At 35.6% G+C, this 18,421-nt stretch overlaps 1 protein-coding gene across 2 annotated transcripts in view; it reads left to right on the forward strand.

Moving 5' to 3' along the window:
* The window catches only part of TMTC3 (transmembrane O-mannosyltransferase targeting cadherins 3), a 61,027-nt gene that overhangs the window by 20,466 nt on the left and 22,140 nt on the right, over positions 1 to 18,421 (forward strand). For both annotated transcript variants that reach the window (XM_024257295.3, XM_024257296.3), the window contains exons 7-10: positions 3,739 to 3,991; positions 9,975 to 10,123; positions 11,980 to 12,100; positions 13,585 to 13,696. In XM_024257295.3, coding sequence (XP_024113063.2) covers positions 3,739 to 3,991; positions 9,975 to 10,123; positions 11,980 to 12,100; positions 13,585 to 13,696 — 635 coding nt within the window. The remainder of the gene's footprint in view (positions 1 to 3,738; positions 3,992 to 9,974; positions 10,124 to 11,979; positions 12,101 to 13,584; positions 13,697 to 18,421) is intronic.

Here is an 18,421-nt window from a genome sequence, read left to right on the forward strand (position 1 = left end):
TTCATCTAGTTGTTTCTTCTGAATCTGTTTTCATCTTCAGAAGGAAGTCTGATTTGAGTCTTCTTTTATATCTTCTATATCTCTACATGTTCTATTGCGTTAATGTCCTTGCCTACTAATTGTATAATCTGTGTCATTCCTTGGTCAGTTTTTATTGAATAAATTTTCTCTTCATTATAGGTTGTATTTCTCTGCTTCTTTGCATGTCCGATAATTGTTGAACAGTTACCATTTGTGAATTTTACCTTAATGTAGTCTACAAATTTTGAGTTTTATTCTGGAATGCATTTAAGTTACTTGGAAAATGTTTTATCTTTCAGACTTGCTTTTTTTCTTTCTTCTTTTTTTTTTTGAGATAGAGTTTCGCTTTTGTTGCCCAGGGCTGGAGTGCAATGGCGCGATCTCGGCTCACCGCAACCTCCACCTCCCAGGTTCAAACGATTCTCCTGCCTCAGCCTACTGATTAGCTGAGACTACAGGCATGCGCGACCACACCCGGCTGATTTTTGTATTTTTAGTAGAGATAGGGTTTCTCCATATTGGTCAGGCTGATCTTGAACTCCTGACCTGAGGTGATCTGCCCACCTCAGCCTCCCAAAGTGCTGAGATTATAGGTGTGAGCCACTGCACCCAGCTCAGTCTTGCTTTTAAGCTTTGTTTTGTGGGACCACAATAGCATTTAGGATAAGACTAATTTCACTTCACTACTGATGCAAGATCTTTTTGACTATTGGATGTGAACTGTAAATTACGAAGATTTCCACACTGTCTGCCAAGGAACTATTCCCGGCTTGGTATATTTGGGAATTTTTAGCTCTTATGCATTCAGGAGGTTTTTGCCTGATTGTATTAGTTTTCTGAAGGCTGCTGTAACAAATAACTACAAACTGGATAGCTTAAAATAACAGAAATTTGTTCCCTCACAGTTCAAGAGGCCAGAAATACCAAATCAGTATGTCAGCACAATTGGTTCCTTCTGGAGGCTCTAAGGAAGAATTTGTTCCATAACTGTCTGCTGGTTTCGGGTGGTTGCTAGCAGTCTTTGGCATTCCTTGGCTTGTACAACTCCATCACTTCAATCTACTTTGTCTTCACATTGCCTTCTTTCCAGTGTATCTCTTTCTTCTCTTTTTATGAGGACCCCAGTCATTGGATTTAGGGCCCACCCTAACCCAGTATGACCTCATCTTAACTAATATTGGCGGAAACTATTTTCAGATAACACCACATTCTGAAGTTAGGGTAGACATGAATATTTTAGAAATATGATTCAACCCACTACACCGACCATGGGTATTTCCTCACATATATGTGCTGATTTGAACTCATCAATATCGGGCCAGGTGTGGTGGCTCACGCCTGTAATCCCAGCACTTGGAGAGGCCAAGGTGATCACGTGAGGTCAGGAGTTTGAGACCAGCCTGGCCAACGTGGGGAAACCTCATCTCTACTAAAAATAGAAAAATTAGCCAGCGTGGTGGTGCACGTCTGATCCCACCTGCTCGGGAGGCTGGGGCACAAGAATCGTTTGAACCTGGGAGGCAGAGGTTGCAGTGAGCCAAGACTGTGCCATGGCATTCCAGCCTGGGTGACAAGGCAAGACTTTGTCTCAAAAAAAAAGAACTTATCAATATTGAAAACTGGAGAGAGACCCTCTACAGATGTCTCAGGTTCTCTTTCTCAGCAGCTTTCTTCTGTCTGGATTCTGCCTCACAAATTCTAGCCCCCCGCACTCTTAGGGCTCCCAGCTTCATACTCTCAATTCAGTATACCGCTGGGCTCAGCCTGGGTTCCCTCTTGCTGTTTTACTGACTAAAAACTCTATCTGGGTACTAAACTCTTTCCAGAAAAAGCTCCCCTTATTTGTTTTTCTTCTCTCAGGTTATTACAGTCCTTTTTCACCTTATGCTCAGTGTGTTTAAAAAAAAATTATACCTCTTATACAGTTTTTTAGTTGTTTAAGGCTAGAAAGCGGAAGATATAGTGAATTTTAAGTCTGCATATCATATTTATCTACTTTAACATTTAGCCTTTTTTCATTTCACCTGACTTGGCTAAAATTTAAGATGAAATTTATACTATTTCCCTGTTCAATTTTAAGTTATTGCCATTACATGCAAGAACTTTTATTTTTAACAAAAGGCCAACATGTTATTCACATTATGTTGCATGATCGTGCATTGCTGGCACTGGGTAGAATAAATTTTATTCAGATAATTTTTAAACCCAAAACTGTGTGATATTTTCACATAACTATCCTCCCTAGCATTTTTTTTTCCTTTAAAGAATAATTACTTGTTAATGTCCTGGATTTTTACCTCTGAGTCTAGCCATGCTAAAATGAACTTGTGCAGATATTACAGTATTGGAAATAGAGAAGATTGAATTGTTTATATAAGACTTTGGATTTCCTTCTTAGTTTCATTGGTTTTCTGTTATTCGTTTTAGAGAATTTGAATCAACTATTTTCTATTTCCCTATCTACAGTCTAAAAATATAGTTTATAGGTGTGAATTTATGTATGTGTTAGTAGGTATGAATATGGTGCTTATAGCATATAAATATTTTCCAAATAAAGCATTTCAACATTGTGTATATATGTTTGTGTATGTGTGTATAAATTCTATTACCCTCTGAAGTTGGATTTAATATGATTTGATTTATTTTGACATTAACTCTTTCTTTAAAACAGCTATCCTAAATAAACTGTAATTTTTAAAACTAAACTCCGAATAGTGAATTACAGGCAAAAAGATAACTTTTTATTCAGTTCTGCTGGTTATTTTGAGAATTCAAGTTCAGACTCAAGAGTTATTATTTTTATCTGAAAAATAATATGTAAGTTGTGAGATTCCGTATGAAAATTTTGAAATGATATTATTTGTTCAAATAGTATTTATTTTTATCAAATATTTGATATGTTTTCAGAAAATCAAGTCAAATAAGTGGTAGTAGTTGATTTTCCTTGGCTTACTCATTTTAAAATGAGAAAATGGGTCTTTTAAGTACTATATATTATAACCAATAAAATTTAGAACACAGACTAAACTAATGAAATGTATATATGTCATGGCCTGGGAAAAGATAAACTATGATATAAGCTTATATTAGTATTTACTAAGAGAACAAGTAGAACACAAATTCTTACATAGGCCTACACAGTTACTACTTTGTACTAGAAATTTGGTTTTTAGCTTCCTAGGAGTCAAAGAAAAGAGGGAAGAAAGCTAGGTGATATGGTTTTCTCTCTCCATGACAGGAGAAAAATATATGAATTTTTTCCAGGAAGCATAATTTTTAATTAGCATTTTGCTCTAAAAGAAATGTCTCATGTAGGAAAGCATTGGTGAGTGTTTTCAAAAGTGATTCATACAACACATACAACAATAAATCTTATACAACTTTTTGTTACTACTTTTAATCAAAAGGTTTAATGGAACACTTTTGCAGTATTGTAATATTATAGGATGCATGTCTGAATTATTCTAATAATAAACAGAAATGGATGACCTGCTTGCCTTTCAAACAGTCCTTCATAAATATCACTTCTCTGAAGTAGATGTTTCATAAAGTTTTGATTGAACTCTAGCAAGAGTCTGAGGTACACATAACATTTGTCTGTGTCTTCTGTTTAATAAGATGATATATAAAATGTTTATTGTTTAGTGTTTTATTTATGTAAATAATTCTGTATTTTAAAAGTTTTATTTGTAATCTTTTTTTTAATCCTTTATACAGGTTTGATAACCCAGCTGCTGTAAGCCCAACTCCTACAAGGCAACTAACTTTTAACTACCTCCTTCCTGTGAATGCTTGGCTGTTATTAAATCCTTCAGAGCTCTGCTGTGATTGGACCATGGGAACAATACCACTTATAGAGTCATTACTAGATATTCGAAATCTGGCCACATTTACTTTCTTTTGTTTTCTGGGGACTTTGGGAGTATTCAGTATCAGATACTCTGGTGATTCCTCCAAGACTGTTTTAATGGTAAGAAACTTTTCTTAACTTTCCAAATGATGTTACATTCAGTTGAATAAGTAGGAAACTACCTTTAATTCAGCAGAAGCATCTTTTTAGAAGCATTCCTTTCTTTGTTCAACAGCATCCCAATTTATAAACGTATTTGAATTTATCCCAAAATTCTCAGTTAATTTGCAGGCATAATTTGACATATGTTCAGCACATAAAATATTTCTTACCTTTATCCAACTAGATTGTACACTTTTTGAAGAAATTGATTATATTGTATATTTTTGTTTTCTTGGCACAGAGAAGAACATCATATAAGATATACAACTAGAAATATAGAGCTTTTCAGTTCTCATGAGCAAGGTGGTTTTTATTACTCCCTTAGATAGCTTTTACTATGTTCAGAGAACTCTGATTATTTGAACAGTTTTTTGTTTTTTTTTTTGGTGGTGGTTTTTCTGTACTGTTTTTCTTCTAATTTTCTTACCCTGCATCACTTCATACTCATAAGAGTTCTGTTTTCTCTTCCTTTTAATTATTGAAGACAGGCTGGGTGTGTTGGCTCTTGCCTGTAATCCCAGCACTTTGAGAGGCCAAGGCAGGTGGATCATTTGAGGCCAGGAGTTTGAGACCAGCCTGGTCAACCTGGTGAAATTCTCGTCTCTACTAAAAATACAAAAATTAGCTGGGTGTGGTAGTGGGTGCCTGTAATCCCAGCCACTCAGGAGGCGGAGGCACAAGAATCACTTGAACCAGGGAGGTGGAATTTGCAGTGAGCTGCGATTGCACCACTGCACTCTAGTCTGGGTGACAGAGCAATACTCTTTCTCAAAAAAACAAAAATAAAAATAAAAGTTTATTGAAGACAATAGTACATTTTCTCAGGCATTTATTATATGTCAGAAAGTATGTTTAATGAATTGCAGATACATAATTTTTTGCTATAGCCGCTAGATTGATTTATTCATTCAATAAAAACTTAGACTTTACCCTTCGTACAGTGCAGCATTTTAGGTGCTGAGGTTATGATAGTAAATACACAGTTCACGTTTCCAGAGAACTTAACATTCTAGAGAAATTTGGATGTCTGAGATACAGAGTAGATTGAAAGATCGTGTTTTCTATTATCCTTGAACATGTTGAGTTTGCGTTACTGTTGAAACATCCTGTTGGACATTTTGAACAGCACTTTATGTCTGGAGTTCATAGAAGATACTTAAGCTACACATAGAAATCTTATTCATTAACATAGAGGTGGTAATTGAAACCAGGATGTAGATAAGGTGAAATGTAGATGAGGTTATAGAGCAGCCTTTCTCAACTGGAGTTTTGTCAATTCTGTCAAAGATGGTAGCTGTTAACATTTTAGATGCACAGAAGTTCACTCATACTCATAATGGAAGCCTTAGAGTATTTGGTCTTAATTCTCCCCAGAAAACAGTTGAGTGGGCTAAATACAGTGAAAAGAGAAGATACCTACAACTAGGTCTTGAGAAACTCCTATATTTAGATGTTGAAGAGAAGGATCCTAAATAGAAGACATATCGAATGAAGAGAAAAGTAGGAAAGTGTATTAAAGAAAGACCAAATGGTTAACACTAACAGATGCTCTTGAGGGGGAAAGTGAGATCTAGAATCTGTTGGATTGGACTTCTTTTAGTCTGTAGTTACTTAAATGAAATTTGCTTATGTGCAGTGAGTGATTTGATGAGAAAGTGAAGAGAGCTAGTATACATAACCTGTAGGAATAATTTAACTTTGACTGTTTCAAAGGATGGGATAAACTTGATTTATTTCATCCCTAAGTAAGGGAAGACTATGCTGGTCAGGCAATGGTTTCAAGTATAACAAACTGCTAATCTTATGTAGGGCCTGGGGAAGCATTGATATCTGGCATTGGTAGACCTTCAGAGGTAGGAGGGAGCAATGTCAGGGAGAGACTGTTGATTGGTTGGCATATAGAAGCATTTTTATTGGAGTACTCAGCTACTCAGCTGACTTTTTTGAATGTGGATATCCCTGATGGGTTGGCTTGCAGGAACATATTTATTAAGCTGAAATGTTGATTGGTTAAGTGGTAGACTTAAGTTGATTAGTTAAGTGGGCTACTTAATACTATGGCAACAAAATCTTTTCCTAAGATCATGGGAACTTGTTTTGTACCTGAGGTATGTAACGAATAGGGAAGGTAGCTTAAAAGATGTATTGTTAAAGATGTTTAAGGCTGGATAGACAAGAGCATGTTTAAATATAGATAGGAAGAATACAGTTGATTAGAAAGTGGTTAATCAATTAGAGAAGGGATAATTGTTAGTGAAGTTTATGAGGAGCAGGAGATACGGAGCATAGGTTTGGCCTGAGATAGAAGAGACACCCCTTATGTTACAAGAAGAAAGGAAATGAATGTGGATGTTGGTAGGTTTAGTAGCAGGAAATTGAAGAAATTCTTGTTTTATGGCTTTAGCTTTCATTGTAAATTAGGAAATGTAGTTGCCTGCTGAAAGTGACATGGGTCAAAAATTTGAGAAAAGTAATGAAGATTCAAAGCAGTCAGGAAGAGTGGAAGGAACTTTCCAGAGAAACCTAGAAATCCTAAACAGTCTTAAGGATAAATTTGAACTTGGTGCTCATGCTTTTATGACAGTATTAATCTGTTCAGCTTTGGGACTTTCTCTACCAGTGCATTGCCACTCTGGTAAATACAGACAAAAGAAATAAATGGTAGAATACATCTAAAGCTGGAGTTTTGCTAAAAGAAAGTTTAAAAAAAAGGAGAGGTAGGGGAATTAAGGTTTCAGCAAATAAAATAATGGTGTATGTAACGTAAGCTGAATTTAAAATGTATATAAAAATGGAACAGCTGTGGCCTTAAGCATAACTCTACTTTCGGTATAGTCCTAATGAATGTCCTATTTTTTTATGGTGATATTTTCCGAAGATCTCTGGAAGGGATAAGTAGAAAAAAGGAGTACCTACCAGATACCATGTTAAGCACTTATTAGATAAGATGTCATATATATGTCAGCAGCATAATGTAAGTTGTTATTAATCCCCATTTTATTTGTAAAGAACTAACTGGGTTCAGTGGCTCATGCCTGTAATCCCAGTGCCTTGGGAGGCAGAAATGGGAAGATCACTGGAGGCCAGGAGTTTGGGACAAACCTGGGCAAGACAGTGAGATCCCATCTCTAAAAAAAATTTTTAAATTAGCCAGGCATGGTAATGCATACCTGTAGTCCTAGGTGTTCAGGAGGCTGAGGCAGGAGGATTGCTTGAGCCCAAGAGTTCAAGAATGCAGTAGACTATGATCATGCCACTATACTCTATCCTGGATGACAGACAAGACCCTGTCAAAAAAAAAAAAAAAATGGAAGAAGAAAATAAAAAAAGACTCGAGGTGACTGAGTGGTTTGCCTTATGTAGGAAATGAGAAGTAAAGCAGATTTGTCTCGAACTCTGCTCTTTCTACTAATATCCTAACATTTAAGGACAGTTTATATTACTGGAAGAAGGAAATTACAAGATAGTGATAGTTAACTAGGTTGGCATACATTATTAGAGAGCATATTAGGACGTGTGAATAAGTTAATCATTAGAGACATTTCTTATCCCAGAACCTATAGATTCTTCCTGAGAGATTTTTTTTGTTTTGTATAGCTTATGCATCAGTCTACAATACACTTTTGAGTGAATTTAACACTTAATTCCTTCAAGTGAAATTGCCTTAGGGTGGCCATGAGTTAATAGGTATAATTTTTTTTCAATGAACTACATACATATTCAGGAACTTTTCTTTATCTGTTTCACATTTTTTTCTGATTATTTTTGTCAAGCATCTCTGGGAAATGGAAAGTGAATTCTGTGCACTCTTAGTTTTTCTTACCTTTTTGATTAAAAAAACTGAAGTGTCAGACCTATAAATTGGTATGATGGTGACCAATTTGATGGTAGTGATTTTCCTCAGATTCAGTGTTGCCTTATTACAAATCATTAATGTGTGAACATTTGTGGAGAGTATTCTTTTCAATGTATATGCCTCTATATTTCACAAATTAAGTCAAATAAAAAAGACATTCTTTCACCTTAGCCCATTAGAAGAGTCTCAAACTTGTGAAGCTAAAGGTTTAACTTGTTTATTCAATTAGGTACTATAAAACAAATCGGGGTAACAAAATAGGAAGCAGATGTCCATAGAAACAGATTTCCTAATAACGACCAAACTTATTTCCTTCACAAGCTATTTATGTGCTGTTTTTTTGTGGGTGTATAATGTGGAAACCACATGTCATCCCATTTTCAAAATGGTAAGAAATCTAAATATTTTTATGATGTTTCATTTCAATGTTCAGTGTTATATTAATAATTTTAGAAATTCTTGTAGAATGAAAGACTGTTGATTTAAAGGGGGGCAGTTTTATTTTTATGCATACACTAAGCTTCTAGTTAAATACATTTAACCTTTCAGGATGTTATGTGAAGTAACGCTAAGGTACAGTAGTCTGCTATCTTGTCTAAACGACACCTGATTTCATTCCCTCAGTTTCCAATATCATGTGGTTTCTTAAAGTAGTAAAGTTGTAAAAACTGACATGTTTAGCTTTTTTTTAATCAGCCTTTGTGGTTTTGTTTTGTTGAAAAACCTATTAGCATATTTCATTATCATCTTATTTTTACCACACGCACATAAGTTAGATGTGTAAAATTTTTATTTATTTAATTTGTATTCCTCCTAACTGAAGTTCTATGCCTTTTGACCAACCTCTCCCCAACCTCCCTCCAACCCTGGTGACCACCATGTACTGTACTTCTGTGAGTTCAACTTTTACAAATTCTACATACAAGTGAGATCATATGTTGTTTGTCTTTCTGTGGCTGGCTTATTTCTCTTAACATGGTGTCCTCCGGGTTTATCCATGTCAAAAATGACAGGATTTCCTTCTGTTTTAAGGCTAAATAGTATTCCAAAGTGTATATGTACCACATTTTTTTCATCCAGTAATCTATTGATGGATACTTAGGTTGTTCCCATATCTTGGCTATTGTAAATTGAATAATGCTGCAATGAACAGGGGAGGTCAGATCTCTCTTCAACATACTGATTTCATTTCGTTTGGATCTATACCCAGTAGTGAGGATGCTGGGTCACATGGTAGTTCTATTTTTAATTTTTTGAGAAGCCTCCGTACTGTTTGCTTAATGGCAATGCTAATTTACATCCCACCAACAGTGTGCAAGTGTTTCCTTTACGTTCTTGCCAACATTTGTTATCTTTTGCCTTTTTGATAATAGCCATTCTTACAGGTGTGCAATGACATCTCATTGTGGTTTTAATTTTCACTTCCCTAATGATAGTGATGTTGAACATTTATATACTTGATGGCCATTGGCATGTTGTCTTCTGAGGAATATCTATTTAGCTCCTTTGCCCATTTTTTAAATTGGGTTGTTTTCTTATGATTGTTTGAGTGTGTTATTTTAGATACAATTTCAAAAAGTACTTCTACTTTTTATTTAACTGGATGAACCTTTATTGTTTAATTTTTGCTTAAAGATGTGAATATTTACATTTATTAAAGTTTTTGTATTTTACTATGCAAGCATATTCTTTACAGAAAACCAGTGAGATATAGCTAATCATGCTTCTCAAATTTAAAATGCTGTAATGGTTTAGATTTTAATTTCAAGGAGTAATCACTCCCAAACACACCTAGAAATCTTGTTTTCAAAGTTCGTAGATATCCTCTAATTTTAACTTTTAGAATTCAAGATTTCCATTTCACCTTGCTTACATACATCCTGATGTTTGTTAATGCCTAAGTTGCCTTCTTTATGTTTAAATTAATATTCTTCACAGTATTATTAAAAATAGTTTACCAGTACACTATCCAAGTTAAATGATAAAAATATTTGGATTCAAGTATCAGATGCCCATATATTTCTTAATTTATTATAAATTATTATAAATTTATTATAAATTATTAAATCTTCTTTTTTTTTGTAGGCGCTTTGTTTAATGGCATTACCATTTATTCCTGCATCGAACCTTTTTTTTCCAGTTGGATTTGTTGTTGCCGAGCGAGTATTATATGTTCCCAGCATGGGGTTCTGTATTTTGGTAGCCCATGGATGGCAGAAAATATCAACAAAAAGGTGAATTTAAATGTCAGTTCGTGTAATGCTTACTATGGAATTAAGTGTGACACATTTTAAAATTTAAATATTTAGTTCAGTTTTCTAAGTCATGCATTTGTATCTTTTGGTTTTTCATCTCCATAGTCTCCTCATTTGTCTTGTAAGTCAAGTTAGGAAAGCTCCACGGCACCTACTTATTCTGTATTCTTCCCCATATTTATGTAATTTGATTTTACAGCCTGAGACAGAACAAACTTTGAGTCAGATCCAAATGAAAACAAGGATGTTACTGAGAATAAAGTCACAAATGACCATTGCCACTTCCATATTCAGTGAACTAAGATAATAGTCATCCTACTTGAGTCATATTGAGTTAATATATATAAAATGCATATAGTAAGCAATCTGTAATTTCTTGCTATCGTCACTATCTTCATTATAATCTTTGTATCCTAGTTGCCTCAAACTAACAGTTAAGGAACAGCGTAGTCACACTGTATATATGCTTAGGAACTATAATTGTTATAGGTATTATCTCATTGTATACTTATGCTGTGGCACTAAAATTATCAAATCAAGCAAATTGTTAAAGGTCAAGTAATACTAATGTAATATTAAGTTTGAGTTTGCAACTTGAAAAAGAAATAGTCACTTCTTTCACTTTCCTATTTTCCAGTCACCCCTCACCCCACAGAATTCTGACTTCTCTCCACTTCACCCTTAAGCATATAACAAAGTGCCTCCTAGTAGCTAAACTAAGTCAACTCTTTTAATTTAAAATTTATTTCCCTAGTGTCTGTAAAAAGTATTTGTCCTGATTAATTCTTCTGGCTGCACCTGCTCTTTGAATATTTACATTTTTCAAAGTCTTATAGCCACTTTTTTCACACCACATGTGTTCCACAGATAATCTCATCCCTGTCTGCAATATTTAACTGCCATCTACCAAACCTTTTCTCTTAGCTTTTACCCATATATCCATTTATAATCGCTACCCATTTTTGAATGCCTGCCATGTACCGAGAGCCATGATAGACACTTTAGATTTCTTTTCTCATTTAATCTTGACACTTCTTAAGTCTACTTTGCAGATGTGAACATTGAAGCCATATAGGTTACCCAACATCACACAGCTAGTAAATAACAGTCTTGTTTCAGATTTACATCTGACTGCTTCCAGTGACCATGTTCTTTCTCATCCATACTTGTATGTTCTAGTTAAGTGGATCTATCAAAATGAAAGAAATTAAACCATGTTATAGGAACAAAAACACAGACTCAGAGACTATTAATACTAAACAAGATCATAAAGATTATAGGTGAGGAATTGAGCCCTCAAATAATTAACCTAAAGTTGTATAAGTAATTTGCCTCTGTTTAATGAAGAGTCACTTTTACTATGCCTTTTAATAGACAATTCTAGCTTTACAATAGAGAAATAAACCAAAAATATCATGATAGTCTTGGTATAAATTGTAAGTAAAACATTTTCAAATGTGATCAGTGATAAGGTTGACCCCTTTCTAGACTCAAGAATACTCAGTTGTAGAAAATGGCACAAAGGACTGTAAGTGTAAAAAGTCACGTTTAAAAATTGGTTTTTTCCATTTTTTATCATTTATTTTAAACAGAGCTTTTGAAATATAGCCAATATTAGCATATATAATGTAATTGACTGGAAGGTCATATTCACAATATTCAATTTTTTTGGTGTTGTATCCTCTAAAGTTGGGTGATCATTAGAATGAATTAGAATAAATTCACATATGATATTTTAGGAGCATTTAAGATACTTCTTACCTCTGTTCTAAAAGGTAAAATGCTTTTGGTGATGAAGACAATTTTTTTTGTTTTGCTTTTTTTCTCTTAAACAGTGTATTTAAAAAGCTATCCTGGATTTGTCTGTCTATGGTGATACTCACTCATTCCTTAAAAACATTCCACAGAAATTGGGATTGGGAGTCTGAATATACATTGTTTATGTCAGCCTTGAAGGTAAAGTGTTGTTCAGAATGACAGGAAAGTATGTCATCAGTGATTTCTTGGAACAATTTCTAAGCTGTTTTAACTTTGTTTTTAATTAGACATGTAACAGTCAATATTAAGTACTTTACTAGAAGATTAATGAAAATAATTTGTTGTTTAACATATGCCATAACCAAATGCTCTGAATAATACTTAGCTATATGTCCAAAGCATATATGATAATTCCCTAAATGCTATACAGTTATTGGAAGCTCAAATGACACAATGTTTAAATCAGAATACTATATTTCATTGGTTCTAAAGGTGCTGATATTTTTCCTTTTTCATATCTCTGAAATCAAATAAGTCTTACAGTGAAAAGCATCTTAAATTAGTGGCCTTTTTTCTCTCTTAATGGTACTTAAAATAAGGGTTTTATAATTGATGGCATCAATTCAGTAAAATAAAATGTACAGAAAAAAAAAAAAAAAGGCACCCAATGATGTGGAAGATAACCAGTGGTTACAATACTATCAGAAAGATAAGAATTGTCAGAAAGGAAGGATACAGGATTTCTATAGAATGGACATTATAAATTGGAAAAAGTTCTTTTAAAAAACAAAAATTTGTTTTCTTTAAAGGTTATCAGCAAAGATTTTTTCAAGCTCTCCCTTACCAGTACCCCTCTTCAGATATCTGAATTTTTACTTCCTTTGGACTATTTCTTAACTCTTCATTGCTTAGCTTTATTGGATTGCTGCTTCATTCCAGTAGTCTGTGTGATTTCTTGATTCCCCATCTGCTTAAGATCAGATGAGTTTCTTCTTATACAACTCAATAGCTCTACTCTCTCTCCCAACTCAGAAGTCTGCCAACAAGTGAGACTTCATGACCATGCTTATTAATCCATACTCCTAGGATACCAGTGGAGCCCCATAATTTTCCAGAATTTTGCTTATACTCACTCCCAGGACAGTGGTTGGAACCTATAGCCACAACGACTGCAATTAGTTCCTTGGCTAGGTGTCATCTATCTGCAAGAACACTATGGCAATCTGCGAACTCTGAAAGCACAGATTGACTCAGAGCTTTAATCTCAGGGTTTCCATTACCATAAGGGACTACATAAATAACTTTAAATATGTCAAGTCTAAAAATAAGTCATCAGTGTAACATCTAAACATATTCTCATGTTCCAGTGCTTTTGCTCCTAAAAATACAAATGGCAGAGCAGAAGTTTTGAAACACCACTGTGCTTTCATCAAATAACATTTTCAGTAAAATGTTAATATATAACGTGAATGAAATAAGACTGCTATGGTTTTAGTATGTTGGTGTTCAGGTGCAGAGAGAGTAAATTTGGTGAAGCAGTCTTTATTTGACTCCTGTGTCATCCCCAGAGACATTTCCATAGAACATTATTTTCTTAATAGTATACCAAACAAATATCTGTATGAACTGGAGTCATATTTTTTTTTAATTGTAACTTATTTCTATCTGTGCTTGTATTTAAGGTAAATAAAAATAATGCCAAACTTTGGAATAATGTGGGTCATGCTCTGGAAAATGAAAAGAACTTTGAGAGAGCTTTGAAATACTTCTTACAGGCTACCCGTGTTCAGCCAGGTAAGCATTATTAACTAATAAATTCATTAGTTTTATTTTTTAAAAAGTTTTGATTATCCTTGGGGGAAATAAGATAGTTTATTTACTAGCTTTATTCTAAGTGACTTGAATACTAGAGTTCAGTGCTTATTTTGAACTGGATTACATATAATAGCCACTTAATAGAAGACTCTGATACCAGGCTAGTGGCTCACACCTGTATTCCCAGCACTTTGGGAGGCTGACACAGGAGGGTCACACCAGGAGTTCATGACCAACCTAGGCAACAAAGCAAGATCCTGTCTTTACAAAATAAAAATTAAAAAATTAGCCAGGCATGGTGGTGTGGGCATGTAAACTCGGCTACTTGGGAGGCTCAGGTGGGAGGATTCCTTGAGCCCAGGAGTTCAAGGCTGCAGTGAGCTATGATCACATGATTATACCACTGTACTCCAGCCTGGGTGACAGAGTGAGACTGTGTCTCAAAACAAACAAAAACATTTATGGATTTTTTTCTTAACATAGAGTTGTTGTGTGGCATGGATATGGATAAGCAATTTTGGTGGAATGATGGGTGCAAAAGCCTGATAGTAGTGAGCTTAAGAGAATGGAGAAAGAATACTTGGAGACAATTCGCATAGAAAACTCTTTTGAAGGGTGTTGATAAGAAATGGTGGCAGTGCTGGGTATGCGGTCAAGAAAGGATGGTAAGATAAGAGGGTTTTGGCTTTTTTAAACCAGTTTGGGCCAGACACAGTAGCTCAAGTCTGTAATCCCAGCACTTTGGAAGGCCAAGGTGGGCAGATCACTTGAGGTCAGGAGTTTGAGACCAGCCTGGGCAACATGGTGAAACCCCATCTCTACTAAAAATACAAAAATTAGCCAGGCATTGTGGTGGGCGCCTGTAATCCCAGCTACTTAGGTGGCTGAGGCACAAGAATCGCTGGAATCTGGGAGGCAGAGGTTGCAGTGAGCCACGATCACACCACTGCCTCCAGTCTGGTTGACAGAGTGATACTCTGTCTCAAAAAAAAAAAAAAATAGTTACATGTTTTTCTCTTGCAACTTTTTAGCTATAATAGTGATGGCATAGACATGGAAAATTCTGTTAAATAGGATTAAAGTTTTTTCAGTTGTGTATTACTCATCAAGAAAGGGTTTAATAAATGATGAGCCACAGAATCTAAGCTGGTTAAGAAGGGATGTGAGAGAGGATGAGGGATGGAGGAAAGGTAACAAGATCAGTGGATCTAAGGAATTGTTGGTTTCTGAGTAGGATGTAGCTAGAGCAGCAGTATTTTTCGACAGCAGTGCTATTGGCGTTTTGAGTGCAGAAGTGTATTACAGGATATGTACTAGTCATGGCCCCCATCCACCAAATGCCATCATTATTTTCCATTCAGAGTGATGACCAAAAAGAAACCCCTGCACATTACTAAATATCCTTGAAGGGGTGCAGAGTGTCAGACACTGTTGTTTTTTTCTAGTAAGTACAACTATGACCATTGCACTAACTGCCTAAGGTAGAAAGGAAGTGAAAATCATTTGGAAAAAAGGTCATCAAGACCACAGTATTCAAAGATTAATATCTATATGGATTATGAAATCACTAAATCATTAAGAATTTTGACAAAAGTAATGTTAGAGAAAGCAACAGGGAGCCAGGGTCTGTGATCCAGGAATCGACGACTACAACACTGATAGGAATAGTAGGTAATAGAGTTAAATTACAATCAGACGTGAGTATGGTAAAAAGGAGAGAGAATTGTCCAAAAATGGCAACATGGATCAAGGAAGAAGATACCTGTTCTTCCCCCAGGCCCAGTGTGGCAAAGGATAGAAAAGAACACAGTCACAACTTGAAAGGGCTAAAGGTAACCATGTCTCCAAAACAAAGCTAAGTTTCAATTAGAGAAAGGTGAAGAAAAAGTTGTGAAAATATAACTGATGGTCTAGCCTTTCAGTTTTATCTCTCTTAGCCCTTCATGTAGTTTAGTTTTTCTTGGAATATGGGATTAATGTCCTGTACTTCCTTACTTCTTTGCCTTTATTTTCTTCCTTGAGACTAGAATTTCTCCCTTCTCCCTTTCCTCCCATTTTCCAGTGACTTCTCTTGTAAAAACTCTTCCCTTCTTTCCAGCTGTAAGCAAATAGTTTTCATCTGTAAAACCCCTTAACTTCCTCTGTATCCTTCCTATATTTGTAATTTTCTATTTAGTGCTATATTTTATTTATTTAAATACAAATTTATTTAAAATATTTATTTAAACTGTGGCGCTTCCTTGGGGTAGCAGGAACATCTGATTCATTTTTGTACCCCTGCATCATCAAGTAGGGTTCTATACGCAGTCAGCAGTCTCTAAATATTTTAATTCATTACTTTCTTAAGTCTTGAGATGTGCAATGCATGGATTAATTATATTCTAAGAGTTTTTAGAGAAGCAGCCATCTTTGATTGTCAGGCACACAAAGGCTTTGAGACTGAGATGTTACTTAGGCCCCTCAGACTCTTCTTTCTTGTTTCTAAAATGGGATAGTAATTTCTGTCTCACAGTATTGTTGTAAATACTGAGTTAAGTGTGTGTGGGGTGTGTGTACACATTCAGTTTTGTCTAGTGAATAGTGTGCCTATCACAGGATGTTGCAGGCATGGACACTCAGTTTTTAAATAATTTTCCCCCTCATTGTCAATTGTCACTAATTGCTGTTTTTGAGATATTTGCTGAACCTTTCTTCTTCAGTTTGACTTCACTATCACACTTTCAGAATTGCTGTTTCTATTAATCAGAAGCCATGAGATAGGAAAACAAGTAAACCAGTTTATTATATTATGAATAAAGCATTTTAAACTTAGAAACATTGAATGTGGCATCTAGAGGTTTCTTGGCTTATTCCATGTTTTTTTAAGCTGTATTCTTCCTAGATGGGTTTGACAGATGAAATGACATGTTATTTTCCTGTATCTTAGATAGTTTAGACGGGGCAAGACAGTGACCAGGATAAGGTTAAAAGGGACAGCTAGTGTGATGATTAGTTAAAAGTTTGGACTCTGGCATCAGACCTTTTCTCAAATTTAGTTCAATCACTCTAAGTTTTCTATCTATAAATTTGGAGTAATAATACCTCCATTCCTTCTTATGGATTATGTTAAATACTGGTTATATAAGACTTAGGCCAGTTTCTAGGCAATAATGTATATTCAATAAATATGAGCTGGTAAGTATTAATGGCATTATTTTCACTGGAGCCAGGAAAGGAGGTTGCCAAGTCTGTCCTGCAGACTCTGGCTGAGTGATGGATGAAAGAGGTATGCTGACACAGGTATTTTGCCTGACAGTGCGGCTAGGAGACCACACAGCTTAGCACCGCCAATGAGAGAGTGCAACAGCCACCAAGAGAGTGCAGCCCCCGTAAGCAGGCCCCGGTCACATTTATTTAATACAGATTTAATGATAAAGGCTTGGAGCAAACACAATTTGTGGGTAATAAACATTGTCAACCCCCGGAGTAGAGAGCAGTCCTGTGCGCGAATGATCAAAGATTGGTTTCTGGAGACAGGAGTAAACAAATTTATCTAGATAAGTTCCTTTACATTCTCTTGTTATCTACCCTTTGCTCTCAGGCTCTGGATAAGAGAATCTGGCTGCCTTCAGCCATAATTCTCTTCTGAAGCTTTTGTAAAACCTCCTGGCCTTCCAAAAAGATTTGCATCTTTCCCTATAACTTTTTCTTACAACTTTTCCCACTACCCTGACCGAACTCCTACATCTCACCCTTTTCTGTTTTTTGCATCAGGTTTTGTTGATTGAAGAGTACAGATGGGTGCAGCAACAGGTTTGTCAGGCACAGCAGTTAACACTCATATTCTGGCTTTGCATCCTAGAATTAGTAAATAACATAAGACAAACATGAGTATAATCAGTAATATTCTTTTCCAGTTAAGGAGTGACATGCAGTGTTACTTGGCACCTCAGCCCACTGTGTGTCGTTACTAAGGAACCCCACTGGGGGTACGTTAATCCCTCCTAGCCAAGCAGTTACGTTATTAGAGGCTGGGAAGGGGGTGTCTGCCCAGGTAACAGGGTGAAAGAAAGGCAGATTTAGAAGATGGGCCTAATAGAGAGTAGCAGGTACAGATAGCAGGCAAAGTGAGAGAATAAGAAAAACCAATGTCCTACAAGAGTTGTAATGTATAACAGAAAGCATAGTAAGGAACAAATTATCTGGAGTGAATGGTGTCTCCTGAGTTGTCTTCTTCAGCATCCCACAGGTAATGTCTGGGGCTTGTGTCATTCAAGAAAACCACATCTTCTGGGGCTGCAGGTCCTGCAGGGTCGTTTCCTTCATTTCTGGTACCAGGTTGGGTCCTAGCGACACCATAGTATGGTTTGATGCGTCATGCTGGAATCCATAGAGGACCTGAGGCGGTGTGAACACAAGCATATTCTCTTCCCCATGTTAACAAATCATTTGGACCACACCATACATTACCATTTACATCTTTCCATAAAACCACAGGTTTTATGTTTTGAAGGACTTTAGTGAAATGCTTTTCTATGGCTGATTGAAATTTATCATCTAAATTTTAAAAATTAAGGGTAAATAAGGCTTGTACTAATAGTGTTGCAGGATCCTTACTCATATTCCCCCTTTTTTGTTTCTTGAGCATATTTTTAAGGGTAGAGTGGACACGTTCTACTATGGCCTGTCCTTGAGGGTTATAAGGGATACCTGTGGAATGTTGGA

Source organism: Pongo abelii, chromosome 10 (assembly GCF_028885655.2).
Source record: "Pongo abelii isolate AG06213 chromosome 10, NHGRI_mPonAbe1-v2.0_pri, whole genome shotgun sequence".
Taxonomy (NCBI): domain Eukaryota; kingdom Metazoa; phylum Chordata; class Mammalia; order Primates; family Hominidae; genus Pongo; species Pongo abelii.